The sequence below is a fragment of the Desmodus rotundus genome, chromosome 3 (assembly GCF_022682495.2).
Source record: "Desmodus rotundus isolate HL8 chromosome 3, HLdesRot8A.1, whole genome shotgun sequence".
NCBI classification, from domain to species: domain Eukaryota; kingdom Metazoa; phylum Chordata; class Mammalia; order Chiroptera; family Phyllostomidae; genus Desmodus; species Desmodus rotundus.
The window spans coordinates 199,949,488-199,970,294 of record NC_071389.1 but is presented as its reverse complement, the minus strand read 5'-3'; the positions used below and the strand labels follow the sequence as shown (position 1 = coordinate 199,970,294).

At 60.9% G+C, this 20,807-nt stretch overlaps 1 protein-coding gene and 1 long non-coding RNA gene across 6 annotated transcripts; one reads left to right on the top strand and one right to left on the bottom strand.

Annotated features, from left to right (window-relative positions):
• Window positions 1-904: 904 nt before the first annotated feature.
• GTSE1 (G2 and S-phase expressed 1) lies at window positions 905-18,867 on the bottom strand. Of its 4 annotated transcripts, none has more exons than XM_053919735.1 (12): window positions 18,750-18,867; window positions 18,354-18,451; window positions 14,705-14,762; window positions 14,020-14,602; window positions 11,562-11,732; window positions 10,875-11,001; window positions 8,357-8,716; window positions 5,805-5,877; window positions 3,950-4,165; window positions 2,326-2,524; window positions 1,786-1,977; window positions 905-1,325 (listed from the first exon to the last, which is right to left on the bottom strand). In XM_053919735.1, the coding sequence occupies exons 1-12, from the start codon at window positions 18,803-18,805 to the stop codon at window positions 1,242-1,244; spliced, it is 2,217 nt and encodes a 738-aa protein (XP_053775710.1). In that variant the 5' UTR covers window positions 18,806-18,867; the 3' UTR covers window positions 905-1,241. The 4 variants fall into 4 exon arrangements, with proteins under 4 accessions (XP_053775710.1, XP_071077210.1, XP_053775711.1 ...); XM_071221109.1 differs by having other exon boundaries at window positions 14,705-14,776; window positions 18,750-18,866; XM_053919736.1 differs by lacking the exon at window positions 18,750-18,867 and adding an exon at window positions 18,569-18,677.
• A 79-nt stretch (window positions 18,868-18,946) lies between these two features.
• On the top strand, window positions 18,947-19,921 carry LOC112322072 (uncharacterized). Of its 2 annotated transcripts, none has more exons than XR_002976579.4 (2): window positions 18,947-19,180; window positions 19,671-19,921. It is a non-coding gene; the product is annotated as an uncharacterized lncRNA (long non-coding RNA). The 2 variants fall into 2 exon arrangements; XR_002976578.4 differs by having other exon boundaries at window positions 18,952-19,180; window positions 19,674-19,921.
• The last annotated feature ends 886 nt before the right edge of the window (window positions 19,922-20,807 follow it).

Below are 20,807 nucleotides of genomic sequence, written 5' to 3'. Positions count from 1 at the left end.
GCATCTCTGAGGGAAAGCTGTGTCTCCAGGCACCTCAAGGCCACCCATGAAGTTCGGCTCACTCTCCTGCTCTTGAGACCACGGAGCCACATTGCCGGTGGTGACTCTCTCACACCAACCAGCACAACTCGCCTCAGCCCTTGGGGATTCAGGGTCCCGGGTCTCCTGCAGGGGACACCAGGTGGGAGCCCAGGAGGGATCCAGTTAGCAGCTTTTCTGCCTGTGAAAGTGCCTCACAGAACAGGGAGGTTTGTGTACAGGTTCTCTCCAGGCCAGCGAGTGTGGACCCACATCCCATTAGAATGGCCTCGGGCAGGGAACACGCCTGACCAGCGCCCTGGGCCCTGCGGTGGGGAGCTCCTGCTGGGAGCGCAGCCAGGGGTCACCTTGGGTTGGCAGAGGAGCCTCCTCCTCTCCGTCCAGCACCCCCCCCCCCGACCCACCCCCATCCAAGGAGCCTCTCCACAGGCCTGTGGCCATCGCTGTTGAGTCACCTGGGCGCCCAGTGACAGTGCCCATTGTCTGGCCCGCCCCAGACCCGGGGCTACACTTACAGCCGCTCACACTCACCCCACTTTCTAATCAGGTGCCCCTGACTTTGTCTTTTAAACAACCGAAGCGTGTGCCTTTGACGCCTTCACCCATTCCGCCCTGTCGTCCACCTCAGGCAGCCTGTTCTCTGTAGGTGCTTCAAGAGCCCCCCCCCCCCCACCGGCTCCCCGCACGTGAGGTCACACGGTCTCTTTGGGTCTGTCTGTCAGCCTGATGTGTCGTCAGCGTCCTGTCCTGGAGGCTGCCGGCGACAACCACCCTGATTCTGCAGCCCGGTGGGTCGGTGTGGATCTCGCACACTGACTCGAGTGGTGAAAATAGCTACGTACATGTGAGAGTCAAGATAGGCTTCAATATATTTTATTTCACAATTCAACTTACATCTAGAATACTTAACTTTTCATATAAATCTGGTTTTTAAAATGTTGACTTACTATTTTACATAAAAACACATTCACAACAAAACTCCATTTGGGGGGCTTCTGACTGGCGTCCAGCACAGGGAGGGGCAGCGAGGACAGAAACTGCCTGAGGGCAGTTCCCAGGAAGCGGTCAGGAACTTGCCCGGACCCCGCAGCCTCCCCCCGCCAAGCACAGCAGTTTCGATCTCCCCTCAGATTCATCTCTAAGGGTCGAAACCACGTGAGGCCGGACTGTCCCCGTGACAGACACGCCAGGCCCTCCTGCACTCAGAACTTGAGAAGTGGGGAATCCAGGTTTTCCTTGTTGGCCTCAGGGCTCAGCGGGATCAGGGGCGGGCACAGGCCTGTCAGCTGCAGGGAGAAGCGGCGGGGGGTGAACAGAGCGCGCCATCCCCGCTGGCCCTTCTCCCCTTCCCACCAGTGAACACGGGACCGGGCTGCTGGGGCCGTCCCCACCGTGGCTCGGGAGCGCTGACAGCTCAAGGGCCCTCCAGGAAGCCAGGAGGGGGTGCCACCTGCTGAAGCGCTCTGGGCCCCCACAACTATGCTCTCTCGTCACACATGAGGCACCAGGGACCCTGGGGTGGCAACATGACCCCCACCCTGGGAGAGCTCCGGGGTCCTGGGATTCCCCAGTTGGGCTGTGACTTTGAGCTCTCGCCACCAAAGGTGAGCTGTGCCTGGAGACCTGTGGCCCTTAGGAGCCTAAAGGCCACTCTCCAGGGTCACCGTGAAGTCTGGGAATCCAGGAACGAACCTAGAACCGAGACCACCCAAGGCCGGAGCCCACGGCCCTCCAGCGGCGCCTCACCTGTCCCATGTTGGGGGGCAGCTTGGCTGTGGCATTCCTGTCTGTGTCCGGAGTGTTGACCAGAAGGTCAATCAAAGGCCCACCGGCTCCTGGGGGGCTGCCGAAGTCAATGAGCGCGACATCGGCGAGCGGGGAGCTCCCCGAGGCAGGGGCTATGCAAAGCCGCTCCAGCGGGATGTCCACCAGCAGGACCTAGACGGCGACCCGAGGGTCAGAGGCAAGTCTCCCTCCTTTCTGCCTGTCGTTTCGGCAAACACGGGCCTTGCTACATCCCGAGTGCACACAGTTTGGAGAAGTAAGGAAGGATGGGCCCCTGCTAGGGGGAGCCGGCCGCCCCACCCCTGTGCACCCGCCCACTGACCCCCACTGCCGCCCTGCTTCCCTGTCGTCCTTCGAGCCCTGGCCCTCTTGGGTCACAGGGCAGAGGTGTGGCCTTTTTCTCCTGTGGGGGCAACTCTGCCAGCCGCGGCCTCTGTTACCACTCAGCCTCCAGGCAGGTTCCGCTAATCGGACAACACCGGGAAATCCTGTTTCCTTTACCTCCGCCGCAGGGGCCATCTCCGCAGGGGGCATCTCCGCAGGGGGCTGTGCCTCCACTGGCACTTGTGCTGCGGCCACGCTTGCAGGGAAGGTGAAGTCACTCTTTTCTGGGGAGAAGCTGAGAGCCTGCGGCACGGCCGCCAGAGGAGAAAAGCTCCCGTCGGAGGACTCGTCCAAGCACCCACTCCCAGGCGCAGGCCTGCGGGAGGCGGGGGGACCTCGTGAGGGAATTTCCAGGGGGCCAGTGTGCAGGCTGAGAGCTGGTCTTGGAGGAGGGACCACAGTGGAGAGCACCGTGGCTCCAGTCCCGGCTCCATCGGGAGGACCGAACGATTTCTGAGGTCGGATCAGCTCCGAAATTCTGCCCGCCTGCTCTCCTCCCTGTGCGCCCGTTTCAGTCCCTTTGCTCAGGTTGTCACACAGGAGGCAAGGAGCAGGACCCCCTGGGGAGTGGGCTCCCTCCCTGTCCCTGTACAGTGGCCCTGCAGCTTCTCCGTCTGCCTGCTCCTAAGACGTGCCCGCTCTCCAGCGCCGAGAGCCCGCAGGCAGTCCACCTGCCACGGCCTCAGGGGTGGGCCTGGCGCCCAGGCAGGGGGGGGCTCCCTGGTCACACAGTCCGCATCACGGCCTCCCTGGGACACCCCCTTCCCAGGCAGACCATCCTTCGGTGCCTGTTTCCCACTAGACAGCACAGCATGCACCGCCCGCCGCCCGCCGCCCGCTTCCTGCGGGTCTGCAGGCCCAGGACGCAGGCTGTGCTGGGCGGGCCCTCACACCCCTGCCGCCTGGACACCGAATCACATGACGAAGCCAAGGAGAGCAGCTGTTTCTGTAATTAACACACTGTATTTCCTTTTCGATATTTCAAAGGCTTTATCACAACCTGAAAAGAGTTTTTCCTCTATTTACAAGTAAAAATGAGATACTTAACAGCGCATCATTATAACTGCTCTCAGACCGGGTCTCACTGGTGTGAGTGCGGCCCCGTCTGCCTTCCTGTCTGCCACTACCCCCGACCCCACCGCCTCCATTCTCACGGATCCACGCAGACACACGCATGCAGATCCACACACATGGGGTGCAGCGCACCCACTGCGGGGGGCTGCGTGACTCTTCACTGGTTTTCTCAGCCGCTATTTGTCTGCTGGAGACAGGACCCCGTCCCACACCCTCTTCCCCATCCTCTCTCTCAAGGGTTCCCATGGAAAAGCCCCTGCGGAAGCAGGAGCGGTGCTAACTCAGGCCTTCCCATGGCCTGAGGGCGGGTGCCTTCCAGTCTCTGCCCCAGAGCCCTCTGCGCCGCTGGCACCTCTGTCTGGATGGCGTCTCACGCCCAGGGCGGTATTGCTGGGGTAGAGGCACAGGGGACTGGATTTTGAAGGTCGTTGATAAAGGGCATTCCTCCCAGCAGGGCTCCCCACAGGCTCCCTGTCAGCAGGGGCACCGAGACCGCGAAGAGCTGTCTCCTAGTTTCTAAGGAGAGCGTTTCCCCAGCAGGCGTGAACCTGGCTCCTGACGAGCAGCCACATACAGACGAGGCAGCCTTCCCTGCACGGCGGCTGCTGGAGGGCTGGAGGCCTCCCGGATCTGCGACAGACCTGCAGCAGCCTCTCTGTCACCTCACCTCACTGCAGATCTTCTCCGGGGCTCGGAAGAAAGTCGCCGAGCAGACCCACGCTGGGGAGATGCCAGAGTCCTAGGCTGGGTCCTCGGGGTCAGCACTGGAAGGCCTGAGAGCCGGCGGCCGGCAGGTGTGAGCAGGGCGGCCACGCGCTGCGCACTCACAGGGGTCTGAGAGACGGGCCCCGAGGCACGCCGTGCCGGGGTGCCGTGGACAGCCCTGGAAAGACAACGTTGGGGTTGTATGCACAGGTGACCTCAGACGCTCCCAGTCGTTCAGCCAATGCACACATGTGCTGCAGGGGGGCTACGGTTCCCCCAGGGGAGGTCCCAGCCAGCAGAGGCTGGGCGGGCTGTTTCCCCGCCCCAGCGTGTGCCTCGGGTCCCTCCTTACCACAGCCTCGCCTCCGTCCTCACAGGTTCCCCTCAGCGTGACCACCTTGCAGACACTGCCCGGAGAACCCACTTCACAGGAGGTTCAGGAGAGACCTAAGTCACCGGGCTGGCACAGGCCTTCCCATAAGGGCACCCGGACCCGCAGCGGGGTCTGGCTGGGCCACTGCCTATTTGCCCACTCCCAGGCTCAAGGCCACCAGATCCAGCTGTGAACCAACCCCTGTTTGCCACGCAGCCCCCTCCCAGCCCCAGCGGTGCCATGGCTTCCGTGGCCGGGACCTGCCTCGCTGCTGGCAAAGGAGCAAGGTGGGGCCAAGTCGGTTACTGTTCTTAAGTGAAGCATGTCTGGGACACCCGAGTACACGGGGAGGACTGGGGATGCTGTGGCTACAGCCTGTCACCGGTCAGGACAGTCTCTATGCCCTTCAGAGTCTGAAGCAGACCTGAGTGAGAACTGACACAGAGGACCACTCTGGGAGGCGGCTGCAAAGTGAGGTTGCACTGCCTGCCAGGCCCCGCACCGCCCTGCACCCCCGAGCGCCGCACACAGGTGGTTCCGCACCCCCTCAGGGAGACCCGGGAGGTCAGACGCCCCTCGCTGCCTGGCCACAGAGGCAGTGGAGCTGCCTGGCCCTGGGTCTGGTTCACCCCTGCGCTGGAAGCGGGGGCCTCTGGTCCAACGCCCCCCGACCCCCCGCACCTCCAAGCTCACAGACGAGTAAGTGCAAGCCCAGGGTTGTGGAAAGGCGTGCTGATGTGCCAGGCTGGCCAGGGGCAGAGCCAGGGCTCTGTCCAGGGTTGTCTTGCCCACCACGCCCTGCAAGGTCCAAAGCAGTGCACCCACCTCGGCCATACAGGGGTGCCAGGCCCCACCCACAAGCACAGGACTGAGCAGCAGGGATGGCGCTTGTCCCTCCACTGTGCTGAGCCCTCAGCAAGCCGGGCTGGGTCATCAGAAAGGGCCAGAGAGGTGGCCAGAGCAGCCCCCATCTCAGCCAGCAGGGCGGGAGGACAGCTAAGGGGAGGGGCTGCCAAGCTGCCCCTGCACCAGCCCAGGCCTCCCAGGGGTGGGCGCACGTTTTCTCATGTGGGGTCTGCAATGCCGAGCTGGGTGCGGCCAGCTGGGCGGGTGAGGACTTGGGGTCAGCCATGCTGGACAGCTCACGCCAGCTCTAATGAGGACATGGAGAAGCCAGGACTCACACCAAGTCTGAGTAACCACACCGACCCACGGTCTCCACCGCTGGCACGAACTGGAGTCACCTCTGGGGACCCTCAGATGCTGGGCTGCACCCAGAGCAGCCCAGGCCAGGGCTGGGGGCCGGCCCGGCACCGTGGGGGCGGGGCTGTGGCTGCGTGGACTGCAGTGGCTGTAAAAGGGCCCCGGAGTCTGGCGCGGGGCCCCTGCGGGAAGTGCGTTAGCAGGAGTGTTTGTTTGCTTCCAGGGCCCTGTAGCTCCTCACCTCCCGGCCGACGTGCAGGACGGTGGCCTCGGTGCCCGAGAGAGCCGGGGCGTCGCGCTGTCTGGGGGTCCACCTGAGGGGAGGGAGGAAGCCAGCAGTCAGTCCCACTCGGACCAGGCGGTCCGCCCCTCGCCCGGGGCTCCTCGCTGTCTCCACAGCCCCCGGGCGCAGCGAAGGGGTACGGAAATGAGGGGGCTCAGACAAGCCCACGGGGTTCGCCCCAGGCAGGGCCCTAAGGTGCCCCTGCTGGAGCCGGAGAGGGGGAGCCTGCGCCCCAGCCCGGCTGCTGTCCCTGGCAGGCAGAGAGCAGGACTTGAAGAGCGACGAGGATAGGCCTGTTCAGCGGCGCAGCGGGACTCCTGACCCACTGCAGGCTCGCCTGGGGCGGCACCAAGGCCCTCACGTCCCCAACCAGGACTTCCCCACAGTCCTAGTCCTAAGACGTCACCATGTTGCCTGGAGGTCTTGAGGCTGATGACTGTCTCCCTGTGCAGAGTCTCATCCACCCCCGGGGGAGGGGGGGTGACTACGGGCAGAGGGCTGAGTGGCACCCTAGGCTTCAGGCCCACGAGTCAGCCCCGAGCAGTGCCAGCTCCCCAGAACCGGTTCGCAAACTCACCCCAGCGCCCCCAGGCCGCACCTGGCTACCTCCTGGGAGCCAGGGGTGAGGACATTGTCCCCCTTTGCCACAGGTGTTCCAGGGCCCAGCTCCTGCAGGGCCCCCTCCCACCGTAAACAAACCTGACCCCGCCCCCAAGTGTCTGCACCCTCTCGGAGCAGAGTGGTCCCCACAACGCTGCCCAGAGGCCCCTCCACCTCCCACCCCCCTCTTCTCAGATCTCAGCCTCCAAGATGATTCCCGAGACAGAACCGGAGCCCCCACCGCACCCCCACCTCCAACGCCTTTGCTCTGTGTTCACCTTCTTCCTATCTCCCCACCGCGCACACCGCACTTCCTCGCTCTTCAAACACCCAAAAGTTGCTGCGCGGCCGAGCCCCACCCCCCACCCCCGGGCCTCGTGCTGGTCCCACCTCGCAGGGCACGTGTGCCATCTGTCCTCTCACAGCTCAGAACTCTGCTTGGTGTCGCCTGCCGTGAGGAGCCTTCACCAGCAATGTAAGGAAGGACCCGCGGTCCACGTTCTTCCCCAGCACACAGCACACCCTGACGTCGCCATTCTACACCCACCTCATCACACCCACGACTGGAAAGCCCGCTCGTGTCTTATCTCCTGCTGAGGAAACGTGGATCCCGGGAGGGCGGGGTCTGTCTTGTCCTCACACCCCTCGAACCTCACAGAGGGCCCAGCACCAGAGACGCTCGGCGGAAGGGCGCATCCTTTCATGGCAGTCAAGGCCACCAAACACGCCGGCAACGCCGATAACTCAAAACCGCCTGGTCGCCCGGAAAGCGCCGGAGAGGAGGCAGAGCCCTCTGCCCCCGTCGGCCTGTGCGCGCCTGTCACACTCTCGCCGGGGCCCAGCGAGCAGCCCACGCGCCCGGCCGAGACAAGGAGTACCGTGGGGTCGGCCGCGGCTCACGCTGGGACACACTCCCACCTGCGCAGCCGAGGGGAGGCCTTGGGGACACACAGTGCATTCAGCAGAGACCTGGAAAGGCCACCCGCCAGCAGCGGGCGGAACTGTCCCGGGAGTCAAGGCGACATGGGCCTTGCACATCGAGCTTGAAAAGAAGCCTCAAGAGACTCGAGGTGACGTGAGGTTTAACGGCCTGCCAAAGCGAAACTCCCTTCTGTAAAGACAGCAACGTCCAGACCCTCAAAAAGGTAACATTCGCAATGTCCAGCAGACAACAGAAACTGCTGCACGTGGAGAGGCAGGAAAATGTGACCGTAACCAGGAAGAGCGAGTCGCTAAGAACAGACCCCAGGAAGACGGGCCGACGAGCTTGGCAGGAACAGACTGTAGACCACTAGAACCGTGGCCAGCGTCTGCAGGGAGATAGAGAGAGCGTGGGGCCCGGTGGAGACACCACCCGCTATCGCGGAGCAGAGAGACCAGCGCACGGGCCGGCAGCGGCTCAGGCACCCTGCCGGGTGGCAGACACATGACCCGGGTGACGGGCGGCATTGGCACCGGAGGCTGCAGGGAACAGAGCCGAGCTTCAGTGGTCCACACCGAGGAGCCTGCAGGACACGCGCTTAGAATTGCAGGAAATGCAGGGACGTCGCAAGAAAAATATTTGAAGAAATGATGGCCACATTTGGTCAGATTTGATTAAAAATATCAACCCACAGACAGAAGCTCGAGAACCCTCTAGCGTAACAACACAAAGAAAGCCACACCAAAACCCGTAATCCTCAAAACGCCGAACAGGAGAGCAGGTGGGAGTGGCAAGGCCGTGCTACACAGAGGAGGGATGTGAGACAAGGGGCCCCGCCGCCCCTCCTCCAGAGCAGGCCACAGACTCAGTTAAAGCGCCAAGGAAGGGGGCGCCAAGGAGCCACCATCACCCAAACTGGCAAGTTCTTTAACTTCACACACAACTCGTTCGCCATTCTAAAAACCCATCACAACGTCCTCTTACTCACCAGCAGGACACTTGGGGACTTTGAACTGACTTGCAGGGGCAGGCACGACCTTGACCTTCATCTGGGAGTGCAGAGAGGAGTCCCGCCTGGTGCCCCCAGCCGCACTCCGCTGAGAAGACCGGGACAAACGGGGCTCAGAGCTCAGCCCCGTGCCTCCCAGCTCTGGCGTCTGGGGCTGGGGGAGAGCTGACGTGGTGGGCGCTGCGGGCCGCCCGGGGCCCCGGCTCTGCCCGCACAGGGCCGCAGGGCCCGCCTGCAGGGACGGCTTGGCCACAGTGGCTCCCGCTGGGCCTGGCTGGCCGGGGTCCGAGGGAGGCAGGGAGCCGTCTGCAGAGATCCTTGCACGTTCGCCTGATTTAGCTGGAAGGGGAGTCACACAAAACCTGGTCACCACTCAAGCTCACGCGACTCTTACATACGTATGAAGTTTAACCAACACGCCTGAGATGTGCTACCGTTAGCACGCATGTCCCCTTCGCACCGTCTGCTAGCGAGGCACACTATTACTATCCACTGTGACGGTTTCCAGGTAAGAAGAACATGTGGCATCGCGGACAGAGTCCTGTGTGTGTCCGTCAGGACAAGACAGGCCGCCGCAGACAGTCGCCGAGAGGCAGGTGAGGGCACACAGCCTCTCGCACTCTGTCCACTGGTCACACCGCTGCCGAGGACAGGCAGGCAGTGCGCCCCACGCCTGCGAGGGCAGACCACTGCGTGGAGCCGCCGCCCAGCATCTCACAGCGGACGAGTCTGCTCACCCGGAGCCCAGACACTCAGATGAGGACCCCAGCTTAGGGTCTCCACCCCACATTCCTGCTCTGCTGTCCTCGGGGCACCTGTAAAAATCACCACTTAGCCCTGAGCCTGCAAAAGGCCGGTGAGCTCCGCCCAAATACCGTCCAAGTGACTGGGGCTGCCCTCCCGCCCGCTCTCCGACTCGGTCTCCTGCTCCAGGGTGCCTGGGGACGGAGGGCCGCCTTTCTGTGGGCTCACCGCCTGCCCCGCATTTCTGGGGCCTGTAAGCAGCAAATCTGGGGACTTGACTTCCTCTGTGGGGGTGTTTCGAAACCGCACCTTCAATCTCATCAGCCCCGTGTCTTTTTACCCAGGAGACGTAGGAGCCCGGCTGCTGAGAGCTCCCGCCGGCCCATGTGGGCAGCTCATGCCCCCTCATTCAGCAGATCATCCCCTGCGTTCCCTTAGTCTCAGACTCCAGCGGCCTCCCCCCAACACGTGACCCCCCCACCCGCGCAGTCAGGGCAGTGGCAGGGGAGCCGGGAGAGAAGACGCGATCACTACAATCAGTACTGGCCATTCCTTTAAGTCACAGGGAAGCCGGGGCCCAAGTCAAGGGCACCGTTTCAGAGAGAAGAGCAGACTCTGGTGACCGTCCTCAGCTGCCGATGTGCCCCACATCAGTCAGTGTGGGGAAGGAGCCCACTTCACTGGCCGCGACCAACGGATGAAGGCAGACCAGTGGGCAGGCGGCACGCCGCGCTCAGAAGGGCCCACAGCATGCAAGGTGCCCAGAGCACTAAGGACAGTCGGCCGGGTGTGGGTGCCCTGGGCGCCTCCCCCGCCCCGTCCGGAGGCCTTGGACACTCCCCGCTTTTCCGTGAAGGCAACTGGGAGTGCAAGAGGCGGGGGCCTCAGGGTGCCCTCTGGTGGTTTGTAAAGAACATTTTCTTGCCCTGGCCGGGTAACTCAGGTGCTTGGAGCATCACCCCGATAGGCCACAGTTGTGGGTTTGACCCCCAGGTGGGGCACATCCAGGAATCAGCCCGAGATGTGTGAACGGGCAGAACAAATTAGTGTCCCTTTCTTCCTCTCCCTGTAAAAATCAACCAATCAATAATTTTTTTTTTTTAAAGAACAGGCTCTTTAGATTTTCGAAGTCCTCGTTGGTTCCTTTCGTTCGGCAGGCCAGCCTCTGCTCGAGTGGCCTTGGCACCGGCCCAAGAGAGGTCATCGAGCCTCGATCCCGTCGTCCAGGGCGACACCATCAGCAGTATCACCGGCCCGTGTGCATCTGGGAGGTGAACTCAGTCTGTCCTTGGGAGGGGGACCGATCTGCTCTGACAAGGGCTGGGTCCAAAGTCTCGGTTCAGCGTGCAGCCAGGACCGTGCTCATGTCTCCCGGGGAGTCACCCCTGCCCCCCGAGCCGGTTCAGTGGTCCCGCTGCTGCTGACCGAGAGGCCCTCGGTGCTGGAGCTGAGTCCCGCCTTGTCCTGAGGCGCCCATTTCGTCAGGGAACACAACAGCACCTGTTCCTCAGCGACGGGAGCCTGCCCACCGCCCAGGTCCTCCTGCGGGGTTCAGAGCCGACCCTCTCCAGAAAGTGGCGAGATCTGGTTTGCTGTGGCCCTGGCTGGTAGGGCTTACCTGTGCCAGGTGGACCCCTGAGCACGACCCCTTGAGGAGCTTTCTGCCACCTCTCCCTAACACTCAGGACGAATGAGAGGGGGCTCGGGGCCACCTCCACCCCGACAGTCTCCCCTGAGGGCCTGGCTGCCTTACCTGTGCTCGCTGCGGGGGACGCGCACACGCTGGAGCTCCCGCCCGAAATGTCCCCCCGGGCAGCGGCCTTTCTCACCAGACCAGCAACACAGCCAGGGGGCTTCAACCCAGGTCTCCTCAGCCCCACCTGTAACAAAAGGTCAACAATCATCGAAGACTCCATATTCTACCCAATACTTATTTCCGCAAAAGTAGGGTTTTGTAATACTTTTTAGTAGTTTTGTGACTATCATCTTGAATCAGAGAAGGTCAAGTGGTATTCGTCAATTACCGCGCGATTGGCCCCTTGGGGAGCTCGCTGAGCTGCGGGTGCCGGGGCCCAGCGTCCAGCAGCTTGGCCACCAATGCAGAGAAGTAGATGGCAGAGAGGTGGACGGCTAGTCCCCACACCCGAGAGGAGCTGAGGTTTCAGAGAATAGCTATCCAGCATCACCGCCCTGCCACAGGGAGCACCCCGTGTCACAGACGCCCCGGAGCACAGACAGGTCAGGTGTCCCCACCCACGTGACCCCCGGGCAGCAGAGGCCAGCCCCCAGCACGCGCCAGGCCCGTTCTTCATGCTTCTCCAAGCTGCCGCCCAGGGTCACACCGTCAGCCTTCCAAACCTTGACTTCAGTTAAAGTCACGTCCCCAGCCTACTCCCTTTGCTCATGAGCCACAGCCCAGCGACAGCCCAAGCTGACCCACCTTGTGGGGCACAGGGAGCGATCGCTTGCCCTGGCCCAGGTAGCTTCCGCGGGCTGGCACGCTGGGGATGCCCTGGACAGCGCTGGGCGTGTCAGGGGGCCTGTCCCCATGGGACTCCTTCTCAGCGAGGGTTTTCACCCTAGAAGGACTTGCTGGTGTCTCCTTTGTGGACTGAAAATGTTAAATCGGGGTGTGGGAGCCGTCCAGTCTGTACCACGTAAGGACACACAAAGGCTCCCACTCAGAGCGACTGCCCGCAGCGGCCAGACCCCCAGTGCCGCACGGGCCCCTTCACCCGCCACTGAGATTGAGGGGGACAGCGGGTCACTTCCTCCACCAAATCACCAGGGACAAGAGCGATGGGGGACTCACTCCGCGGCTTCGTTAAAAGCCGGTGCCATCCTTGTGGATAGAGCGGCCCTGCGCCGCAGACAGACCCGCTATAGCGGTTATCCCTCCTTCGGGACTGCTATCCACGGGGGCCACCGAGGCACCAGTCCAAGCCCCACAGAGTTCTCACGCTGTGCCGAGGGGTCACTCACCACCCGGTTGTCCCCTCACCCAGAGGAGCTGCTTGGCAACAAATCCCCCTCCCGGGCTGGCACAGAGAGCCGTTTTCCTTTAGCCAGCCAAGCCAGACAAGTCACAGATTCCTGGCCCCTGGTGATCAGGGCAGGCACGGGGCGAAGCCAGCCCACAAATAACCCTGCTAACAGAGCCAGTGAGAAGCAGCAGCAGCAGCTCATGAAGCCGTGGAGATGAGGCTGTACCTCTGTCCTTCATGCCACCGTTAAACGTGAGACACTCCCGACCCGACACAGAATTCACCATCTCATGGCGCCATGCCCCTCTGGTGGCGTGTGCTCCCCGCGGTGTGTGACAGCCACCAATCTAATCGCAGGGCACGTCTGTGGCCCTAAACCAAGCGCACAGCCAGGAGCAGTCACACCCCCGCCGAGGCCACCACTAAGCGGGTCCCTAATTTGCCTATCACGGTCACCTCACATAAAGATCACACGGTTGGGGACCTTTTGCCACTGGCCCCTTCCCTGAGCCACGGTGCCCAGGCCGCCTGCTTCAGCAAGTGCATCATCATCACCGCGTCTGTGCCGCGCGCCCCACTGCGCGGACTGCCTCGTTTTACCGGTCCGCCCGACAGCTGCCGGCATCCGGGCTGTTCCTGCCCATCGGCCATTGGGAAGAATGCTGCTGTAGACACAGCACACGGGCTCTCGTGGGGACAGAGGCCCCAGTTCTCTTGGGCACACCCCACATTTCTAAATAGTACAGCCCAGTGGTCGGGCATTTCTGGAGGCCATGCTCACGGAGGAGGGGTGCCAGAGTCACTCGGGAGTCAAAGACGTGTCCCAGAAACACGTGTGCGGGGTGGGTGCCCAAGTGAGCCCCACGTGAGGCTCGGCAGCACAGCCAACACCTCACTGACCAAAACCCCCGCCCTCTGGCACCAGGTCACTGCTAGGAGGGGACAAAGGCCGCAGAGGGCCCACAGCATAAGGCAATCTCTCTGCCCTGAGTCAACTCTTCACGCAAGACACACGTTAGCCTTATTCTAGAAACACCAGCTTAGGGATGTGCATGCAAATGGTCTCCACGTGAGGAAGGGCTGGCCCGCCTGGCCCGCCTCCCGGTCCACAATGGGCCCGGGCTCTGCGGGCTCTGCGGGCGGGGGCGCCTTCGGCGGGCTCAGTTCCGGGTCCTGATGGGGGGGCGTGTGCTTCAGGGCTTTTTGTGGAGGGAAAAGGGGCATCTGGGCCATGGCCAGGCGTCTGCATTGACCTAAACCGCTAACAGACCCACCAAGCGTCACTGCCGTGACTGATGAGACAGGCGCAGAGTGGAGCGGCGCGGGGAAAGACACAGGGCAGGCCACAGCCAGCTCTCCCTCGCACGAGCTGCCTCCCTCCCTCGCTCCCTGACCGCCCTGGGCGCACGGCCAGGCTAAACCTGGAAGCAGCCTTCACCTGACCCCCACTCCCACTACCCTGTGCCCTCCCCTCAAACCCCTGGACACCAGCTTCCTGGAGCTGGCTGGCTGTGCCCTAAAGGGACACCTGTCCATTGCCACTTCCCAGGACAGCTCCTTGCTTGCTGCCTACGGGGAAAGCACCTAAACCTCATCACTGTTTAGGAGGACGACAAGCGGCTATTCCAGGAAGCGCAATTTTCGGAAGTTGGTTGGTAATGCAAGTGCAACCCCCACTGGATGGAACGTCCAGCCTTGTGACAACATCAAAGAAACACGATCAACCAGAACTTAGGAGGAGGCACTGCCTACATCCACCCCAAACCCAGCTCCCACCACCACGAGCCCTCAGGGCGGCCACGCCTCCGCCTTCCTCCCCAGGAAAGTGCCGGCTACAGGGCTAACCCAGGAAGGCGACAAGCCAGGGACTGCCTCTCGTCCCCAGACCAACGGCTGCTGCGTGGCTGTGTCTACCTTCTCCACAGCCAAGTGCCCGCTTTTTCCTCTGACGGGCGCTCGGGGCGGCGGCAGTTTGCTGACGACCTTTTTCCGAGTCACTGCCAGGTTCGGAGGGTGGATGGGACTGGGTTCCAGGGGCAGAGAGGGACGGGAAGGGAGCGGGGGCCCCCGAGTCTGGGTGAGGTGGGCCTGGGCAGCAGTACTCTGGGGGCCCATGCCCGACAGCTGCGGCCCGCTCAACGGGCTGTCCGACAGGTAGTACGTCTCCCTCTTAAGTGAGCTGGGGCTTTTCTTGCTTTTGTTTTCTTTCTCGAACAGGCTCATTTTTAACTCTGAGTCCTGGATGAACCTCTCCCCGCCCTGGCGCCCCGCTTCTTCAGGCCCGGCAGCTCGGGCCGCCTGGCTCCTGCTGCTGCTTTCTATCTGGAAGGCCAGGAGGTGAGCTTCTTTATAAACTTCCACAAACTTCTCCCCAGTGAGGGGGCTCCAGCGGAAGTGACTGGCTTCGGGACTTGGATTGTTCCGTTCCAACCTGGCAGCGATACATCTTTCTTTGTGCCCGACAGGTCCGAAGAAGACCTCGTCGTCTTCATTGGCACTGTTTTAGAAGAAGAGGACTCTCGGTAACACTGGCATTTAGTGGAAGATCTCACCGAATGTGGTTACGCCCAAGACAAGGGAAGAAAACTCGTGTGCTTACCTTAAAGAAGACAACGACAGGTCGAAGTCGAATTTCTCATCGGCCAAAAGAAGAACACCTGGGGGACAAAGGCTGCTGTGGTTTCAGGGCCGGGGCTGACGCACCGAAACGCCGGTCCCCGTCCGGGCTGCTGTGAGCCCTCGCTCCCCAGAGTGCGACTCCCCGTTACTTAGTAGCCACACCTTCACGGGGGCTCCAGATCACCTTTTCCATTTTCTTTTACAAACAGCACCAGCCCTTCGGTGTTTGCTAAGCTCTTCTGAAAGCCTAAGTACTCCTTTCGAAGACACGATCCGAAACGCATTCGCCCTTCACTCCAGTGGCTCTTTGACACTAGTTAGGTCACTTTCGGGTACGGGCATTTCCCAAGGCCCGCCTGCCTCAGCTGCCCTAGAGATGAACTCCCTGCTTACAGAGTATAAAAGATCTATCCCCCTTTCAAAAACAAATTCAATATTTGACATAATTTAAAAAAGAAAAGAAAAGAAACCCTAGCCCCAGCTTGTCTGGCTCAGTGGATGGGTGCCTGCCTGTGAATCAAAGGGTTGCCGGTTCGATTCCCAGTCAGGGCACATGCCTGGGTTGCGGGCCGGGTCCCCAGTAGGGGGTGTATAAGAGGCAACCACACATTGATGTTTCTCTCCCTCTTTCTCTCTCCCTTCCCCTCTCTCTAAAAATAAATAAATAAGATACTTAAAAATAAAATAAAATATTTTTAAAAACCCCTAAAAGAACTATAAACCATGGGGAAGTTAATTATTTTATAACCTGGAGTGTGGAGGTCTAGGACACCTGACCAGAAGCCATGAAAGGAAAGGCTGATGGTCCAGTATATAAAACTGTTTTCGATCTCTGCCTGGCAAAAATCACCCTGAGCAGAGTTAAAAGAAACAATGAACAGGGGAAAGCACACCAGCAGCTTGCCCCACGGAGGGCTAATTCACGAATGGCGCCTACAAAGCGCTAAGGAAACAATGTAAGGGGAGGATGGACAAAGAACAGGGAGAGAGGAAGCTCACGTGAAAAGAGATGGAGCGTTCTTAAATCTATGTCAAGAAGCTCAGCCTCACACAGAAATAGGGGTCACGAGAAACAAACAGCCTGAGCTTCCACTTTTCACCCCTTGAACTAATACAATCAAAGTCAGACAAAGCATGGGCAAGGATGCGGGGGCAAGGTGCCGATCAGCACGGGGCGCCGAGGGCAAGAGGGCGGCAGCACCTCCCAGAACCAACGCCCGCGCCCCCGGCACTCACAATGTCACCTGTGGACACAGCACTTGTAACAGCCGGGCACGGGACACAGAATGAATGCCCACCCGCACAGAGGAGACAAATCACAGTACAACCCCACAATGGGGCATACTTAGGCACCTAACGGAATAAATAGTGACTCTTCGTGTGCTGCTCTGCGAGGTCGACAAGATAAACGTGGCACAGACAGTCGGAGACACAGGGCCAGGCTGCGTGTGCCGTGGGGGGGCTCTCTCAAAAGCAGGGAGTCGACTGACCTCGGACCCACACACACTGGTCGGCACCCGCACACACCAGGCCTGGAAGAGGGCCCGGGCATCGGCGGACTCGTCGACTTTGCAGGGGCACCTGGGTGGACGGGGGATGAAAATGAGAGACAGACAGGCGCTTCACTTTTTACATGTCTAAACCCAGGAAGTCACATGTATAGGTCACCGCTGGCGACCTCCAACCGTCTGGTATGGAAAAAGGGACCCCAGTCCAGGGGTCAGGGAGAAAGCCTCCTACTGCACGCTCCGCCACTGGCTCCCAGTGACCTCGACCTGCGAACGTGTGCCTCCTTCTGCTGCGGGCGCCCCCCGCAGACGGGGAACATGGTGCTGTCCTTAGGAGGGCGCTGTCCAGGGGGAACCCGAGCGAAGGGACTAACTGGTCAGGGGCCGAGGCAGCCGGAGGAGGCGGACACACAGGGTGGCCAGACCCCGAGGGTCTACAGGCCTGGGAAGGAGCTTTTCTTTTATCCAACACGCACCGGGAAGCACTGAAGGGCTTGAAGCAGGCAAGCGGTCTGGCCCGGCTTGTGTCTTTAGAAGGACACCCGGCTGCTGTGTGGGGCGTATCCAGAAGGACGCAGACAGGGTCTATGGAAATGACAAATGCACACACCGGCGAAAATGCAAAATATACACGAAGGCAGAGCAGAGTGGATGTGGCTGAGACCGCGGTGGTGACATCTGCATGGAGCTGAAAGGAGGTCAATGGATCCAAAACATGTTCTGATGGTGCAAGTGACAGGAACTGAAGGAGTGTGATGGCCTCACCGACTTGGGCTGGGTGACTGGAGGGGACACTAACTTATATGAGAAAGACAAAGGATAGGCAAGACCAGGTGGGAGGGGGACCAAGCCGAGACCAAGGTGCCAAACAGGCAGATGTGCGCACCAGACCAGAGCTCAGAGGAGAGGCTGTGTGTGCGCAAGGCTGAACGTGGCCACCACGGGAGGCGGATGCGGTTTAACACCCTGGGAACATCAGAGAGCCCCTGTGGAAGCTCAGAGACATGGGACCCAGTCCCGGGGAAGATCAGCTTCGAAAGATGGCAGAGAAAGAGGCCTCTGGAGAGATGGAGACACACCAGACATGGAGGCAGGAGCAAAACTAAGATGCCTTGGAAGCCAACAAGGATGCCGCCAGTGACTTAGGAACGCAGCTGGAGTGGAGGCGTGAGGGCAGGAGGGGCTGGTCGGATCTGAGAGATACGAGCAAAGCAAGCAGAGAAAGCTCTTGAAGTCTGGCTCTGAAAGAGGCACGAGGCGCAATGCAATCCTGCAGGAGAGGACGCAGGACAAGTGAGATAACAGGGCAGGTCAAGGACGAGTGTGAGGTCGGGGACAGGCAAAAGCAAGGATGCCAAGGGAGGGTGACGGAGGGCTGAAGTCCTCAAGACAAGCAGTGGGGATTCAGCCCACAGGTGGAAGGGACTGGTGCTTGGAAAGGATACACCAGGAAGGAGAGGGGTGCGCAGCCACAAACACCTTCCCGTGCACAACGAAGAACTGATGACGACTTTGCCAGCGTCTCTAGGACGGTTTCTGGAAAACGGAGGTGTTAAGGATGCTTGGATACCCAGTCTACCTGTCTCACACAGGTGTTGAGGAAGAGAGGACGAAAGGATGTCAAAATGCTTTAACAGAAAGAGGGCACCGCCCCTCACTCTTCCTGTAATGCTGTACTTGCAACCAGACACTAGCACCTGACAGGGACAGAACAAGCCAGCCAAGTGACAGCCAGGCTGCCTCACTAAGGCGGTAGGGAAGATCCTAAACCAGCGTCAGAAAACGGAAACCAGCCACAAACAGGAGGAAAACAGGTTTCATCCCACAGATGATCTGAGTGCTTGTGAAGCGCCAGGAGGTGGTCTGGGCCCTGGGGTTAGTGCAGCAAATAAAAGCGGTGAGAATCCCTTTTAGGGCAGGAGGTGAACTGGGCGTCAAGGCGGGTGGAGAAAACCTAACAATAAAGAAAGCAAACGCAGGCAAACTCCTTGCAGACAGACGCGTGCAAGCCGTGAGTTCCATGAGTACGGAATAAACAGGTAAGCGCTCACGGAAGGATGAAATGGACCGACATTTTCATTGGGCTCCCTGAACAACGGCGCTGCAGTGACGGGGACATACCATCCTTGGGACCCTCCACCTCCGCTTCGCCTGCCCGGCGGGCTGGGGGCACGTCGCTGCTGTCTCCGCCTTCCATGCCCAGCACTCTCATAGAGTCCCTGCGGGGAGGAGGGGCCGGGGGTGAGCTGGGGTCAGAGCCCAGGCCCCCTGGTTCCTCCGCCCCGGGAACGCCCAGCAGCGTGAGACTCAGCAGCACCGACAGGGACGCGACGCACCCCTGGGGCCACGAGCTGGACAGGCCGCGAGCTCCGGGAGGCGCCGGTCCGAGCCAGGGCGGAACGCCCTGGACGGCGGCAACGGAATTCCCGGCTCTCGGCCGGGCTGCTGTGGGCTCGGAACACGCGAGCGGATCCCGCCACCCCCGGCCCAAGCCCACCCGGGGTCCCTGCTCCGTACCCGCTGCCGCGCCCTAGATTTAAACTCGGTGCGGCGATCGCGGCGCGGGCTGACATTGGCGGGTTTGAAAAGGTCTCTGCTAGGTCGCCTGGCCCGGTGCATCCTGGGGGCTGTAGTTCGAGCGTCTGGAAGGAGGAGCGTATGCGCGTGCGCACTCCCTCCTGCTTCGGGAACTGCGCATGCCCGAAGTCCGCGCATTCCGGGGCGGGGCTTCCTTACAGATGTGCTTTGTGTACCTACTGGTGTAGCTTCAGGACGGCTAGGTGTGGCCGGGGACACTATTCTGATGTCCGTTCTTCATCTGTAAATGGAGAAAATTAAATTCCTATTGTAGGGTGTTTCTGTGAAGACCAGGTGCAACTTGGCAGGTCCTATTACGTTAAGAAGCCGGGTCCCCGCCCGGAGGAACGTACGGGAGGCACTCTAACCAGGTGACGCCGGTTTGTGTCCCTGGACCAGGAGAAGCTGCCTGGCCGCGGGGACGGTGGTGAGGGCCTCAGCACGGCCACAGGCTGTGGCCGGAACCTGCCCCGGGCTTTATAGAGTCCTGGGGAGCTGGATCTATTTGGGGTGATGGGGGTGCGGATTGCAGGGGTGCATCTCAAGGCAGGGTCCGGTGGCCAGGTTGGAGCACAGGAGACCTGTGGTTTGAGAGGCGGGAGGATGACTGGTGGCCAGGCCAATCGGGTGGACCCCATTGGAGCCTCGGACTGCAAGCCAGGTGTTAGTAATGCCCACCTGATGGGCTTGAGGGTGGAATGAGGGGCTCCGCAGACGGCACCCTGTCTGAAGCTGTTGCTCCACTTGATAGGGACTTGAAGGGGTCAGGCCAGTTTCCGACCCGTGGGACTGCCCATGACTCAGTTGTCCCCACATGCTTGATAGCCTGTGGCTTAATCAAAACTCTCTCACCGCGCACAGTAGGCGTCTGGCACCAGCTACAAGGGCCCGTGGTCAGACTGACCCTTCTGTCCCTGCGAACAGTCTGCCCTTTACCTGACCCATGGTCCTGGCTCACATCCTGGAACCCAGAGGCACCCGCCTAGAAGAACGAGAGACTCACCCCACCCCGATCCTCTCATAAACCCCATTCCTGCCTCCCCCTGGGGCTGCCGTCAGTCTAACTCAGCCAGCCTGAAATCGCAGCATCAAATAAAGGCATTTGGATCAGATCATCCGGTTCCTCTTGCCTCTTTTTCTCCCGTATTTCTATCAGGACTGAAAGAGGCAGGAGTGGGAAGGAGGGAGGAGCCTGGGACCTCCCACCGGGTCTGCTAGGGAAAGATGGGATTCGGGAGGGAGAGCACCATGTTCAGGGATGATGCGGGGACATCTATTTGGGCAGTTTGGGTGGAGACCTGTGGCGGGGGGGGGGCATTCGTCCTGTGTCCAGGACCTCCACCAAGAAGCCTTCCAGAATAGCTGGGCCACCTCTGGCCTCCCACATCCCTGGTGTCACAGCAGCCACACCCATCACTCCTTGTTGCCATGGTCCTGTGTCACTTCTGATTCCAAGTCTGGCTCCTCAACAGACAGGGCAGGGTGGGTCCCAGTCATCACTGTTCAGCCTTGCCAGCCCAGCTCAAGGCCCCAGGCAGGAGCTGTGAGGACTGGGCAAGATGGTGCTGGAGGCTGTGGGGGAGGGTTGGTTAGCAGCTTAGAAGGAGTCTGGCCTGCATTCTGCATTCCCTTTGGTTTGTCCTGGCAACCTGATACCTTTTTTCTACCTGGGGGCTCCCTCTGCAGCCTCCCTCCTGTTCCCATGTGCTGGGTCCCAGGGCCCTGCCGTTCCCACCTGAGCATCTGATCACGGCTCCTTTCCGAGTCCTTTCATTTTTGGCTGAAGATCCTTCTTCACCAGAGAGAGATGGTGCCAGACAGATCCAGGTGCAAACCCCAGCTGCGAGTTCTGGTCAACAGCCTCGGGGTGCCAGAGCCAGAAAACTTGCTTCACGCTGGCTTTAGAAAGAGGAGAATGCGTTGGCTCAAGAAACAGGGAAGCCCAGGAGTGGCCCTGCTTCGGGCCTGGCTAGAGAGAGGGGCTCAAAGGGGGGTGCT

What these genes read in the sequence shown, in the direction of transcription:
- GTSE1 (XM_071221109.1), bottom strand. Translation starts at nt 18,851, where the DNA reads ATGCACCGGGCCAGGCGACCTAGCAGAGACCTTTTCAAACCCGCCAAT. An exon ending in GGTGGAGGGTCCCAAGGATG is followed by an intron (nt 14,777 to 18,353) that starts GTATGTCCCCGT and finishes AAACCACAGCAG; the next exon opens with CCTTTGTCCCCCAGGTGTTC. An exon ending in TCCTGCACGTCGGCCGGGAG is followed by an intron (nt 4,166 to 5,804) that starts GTGAGGAGCTAC and finishes TTGTCTTTCCAG; the next exon opens with GGCTGTCCACGGCACCCCGG.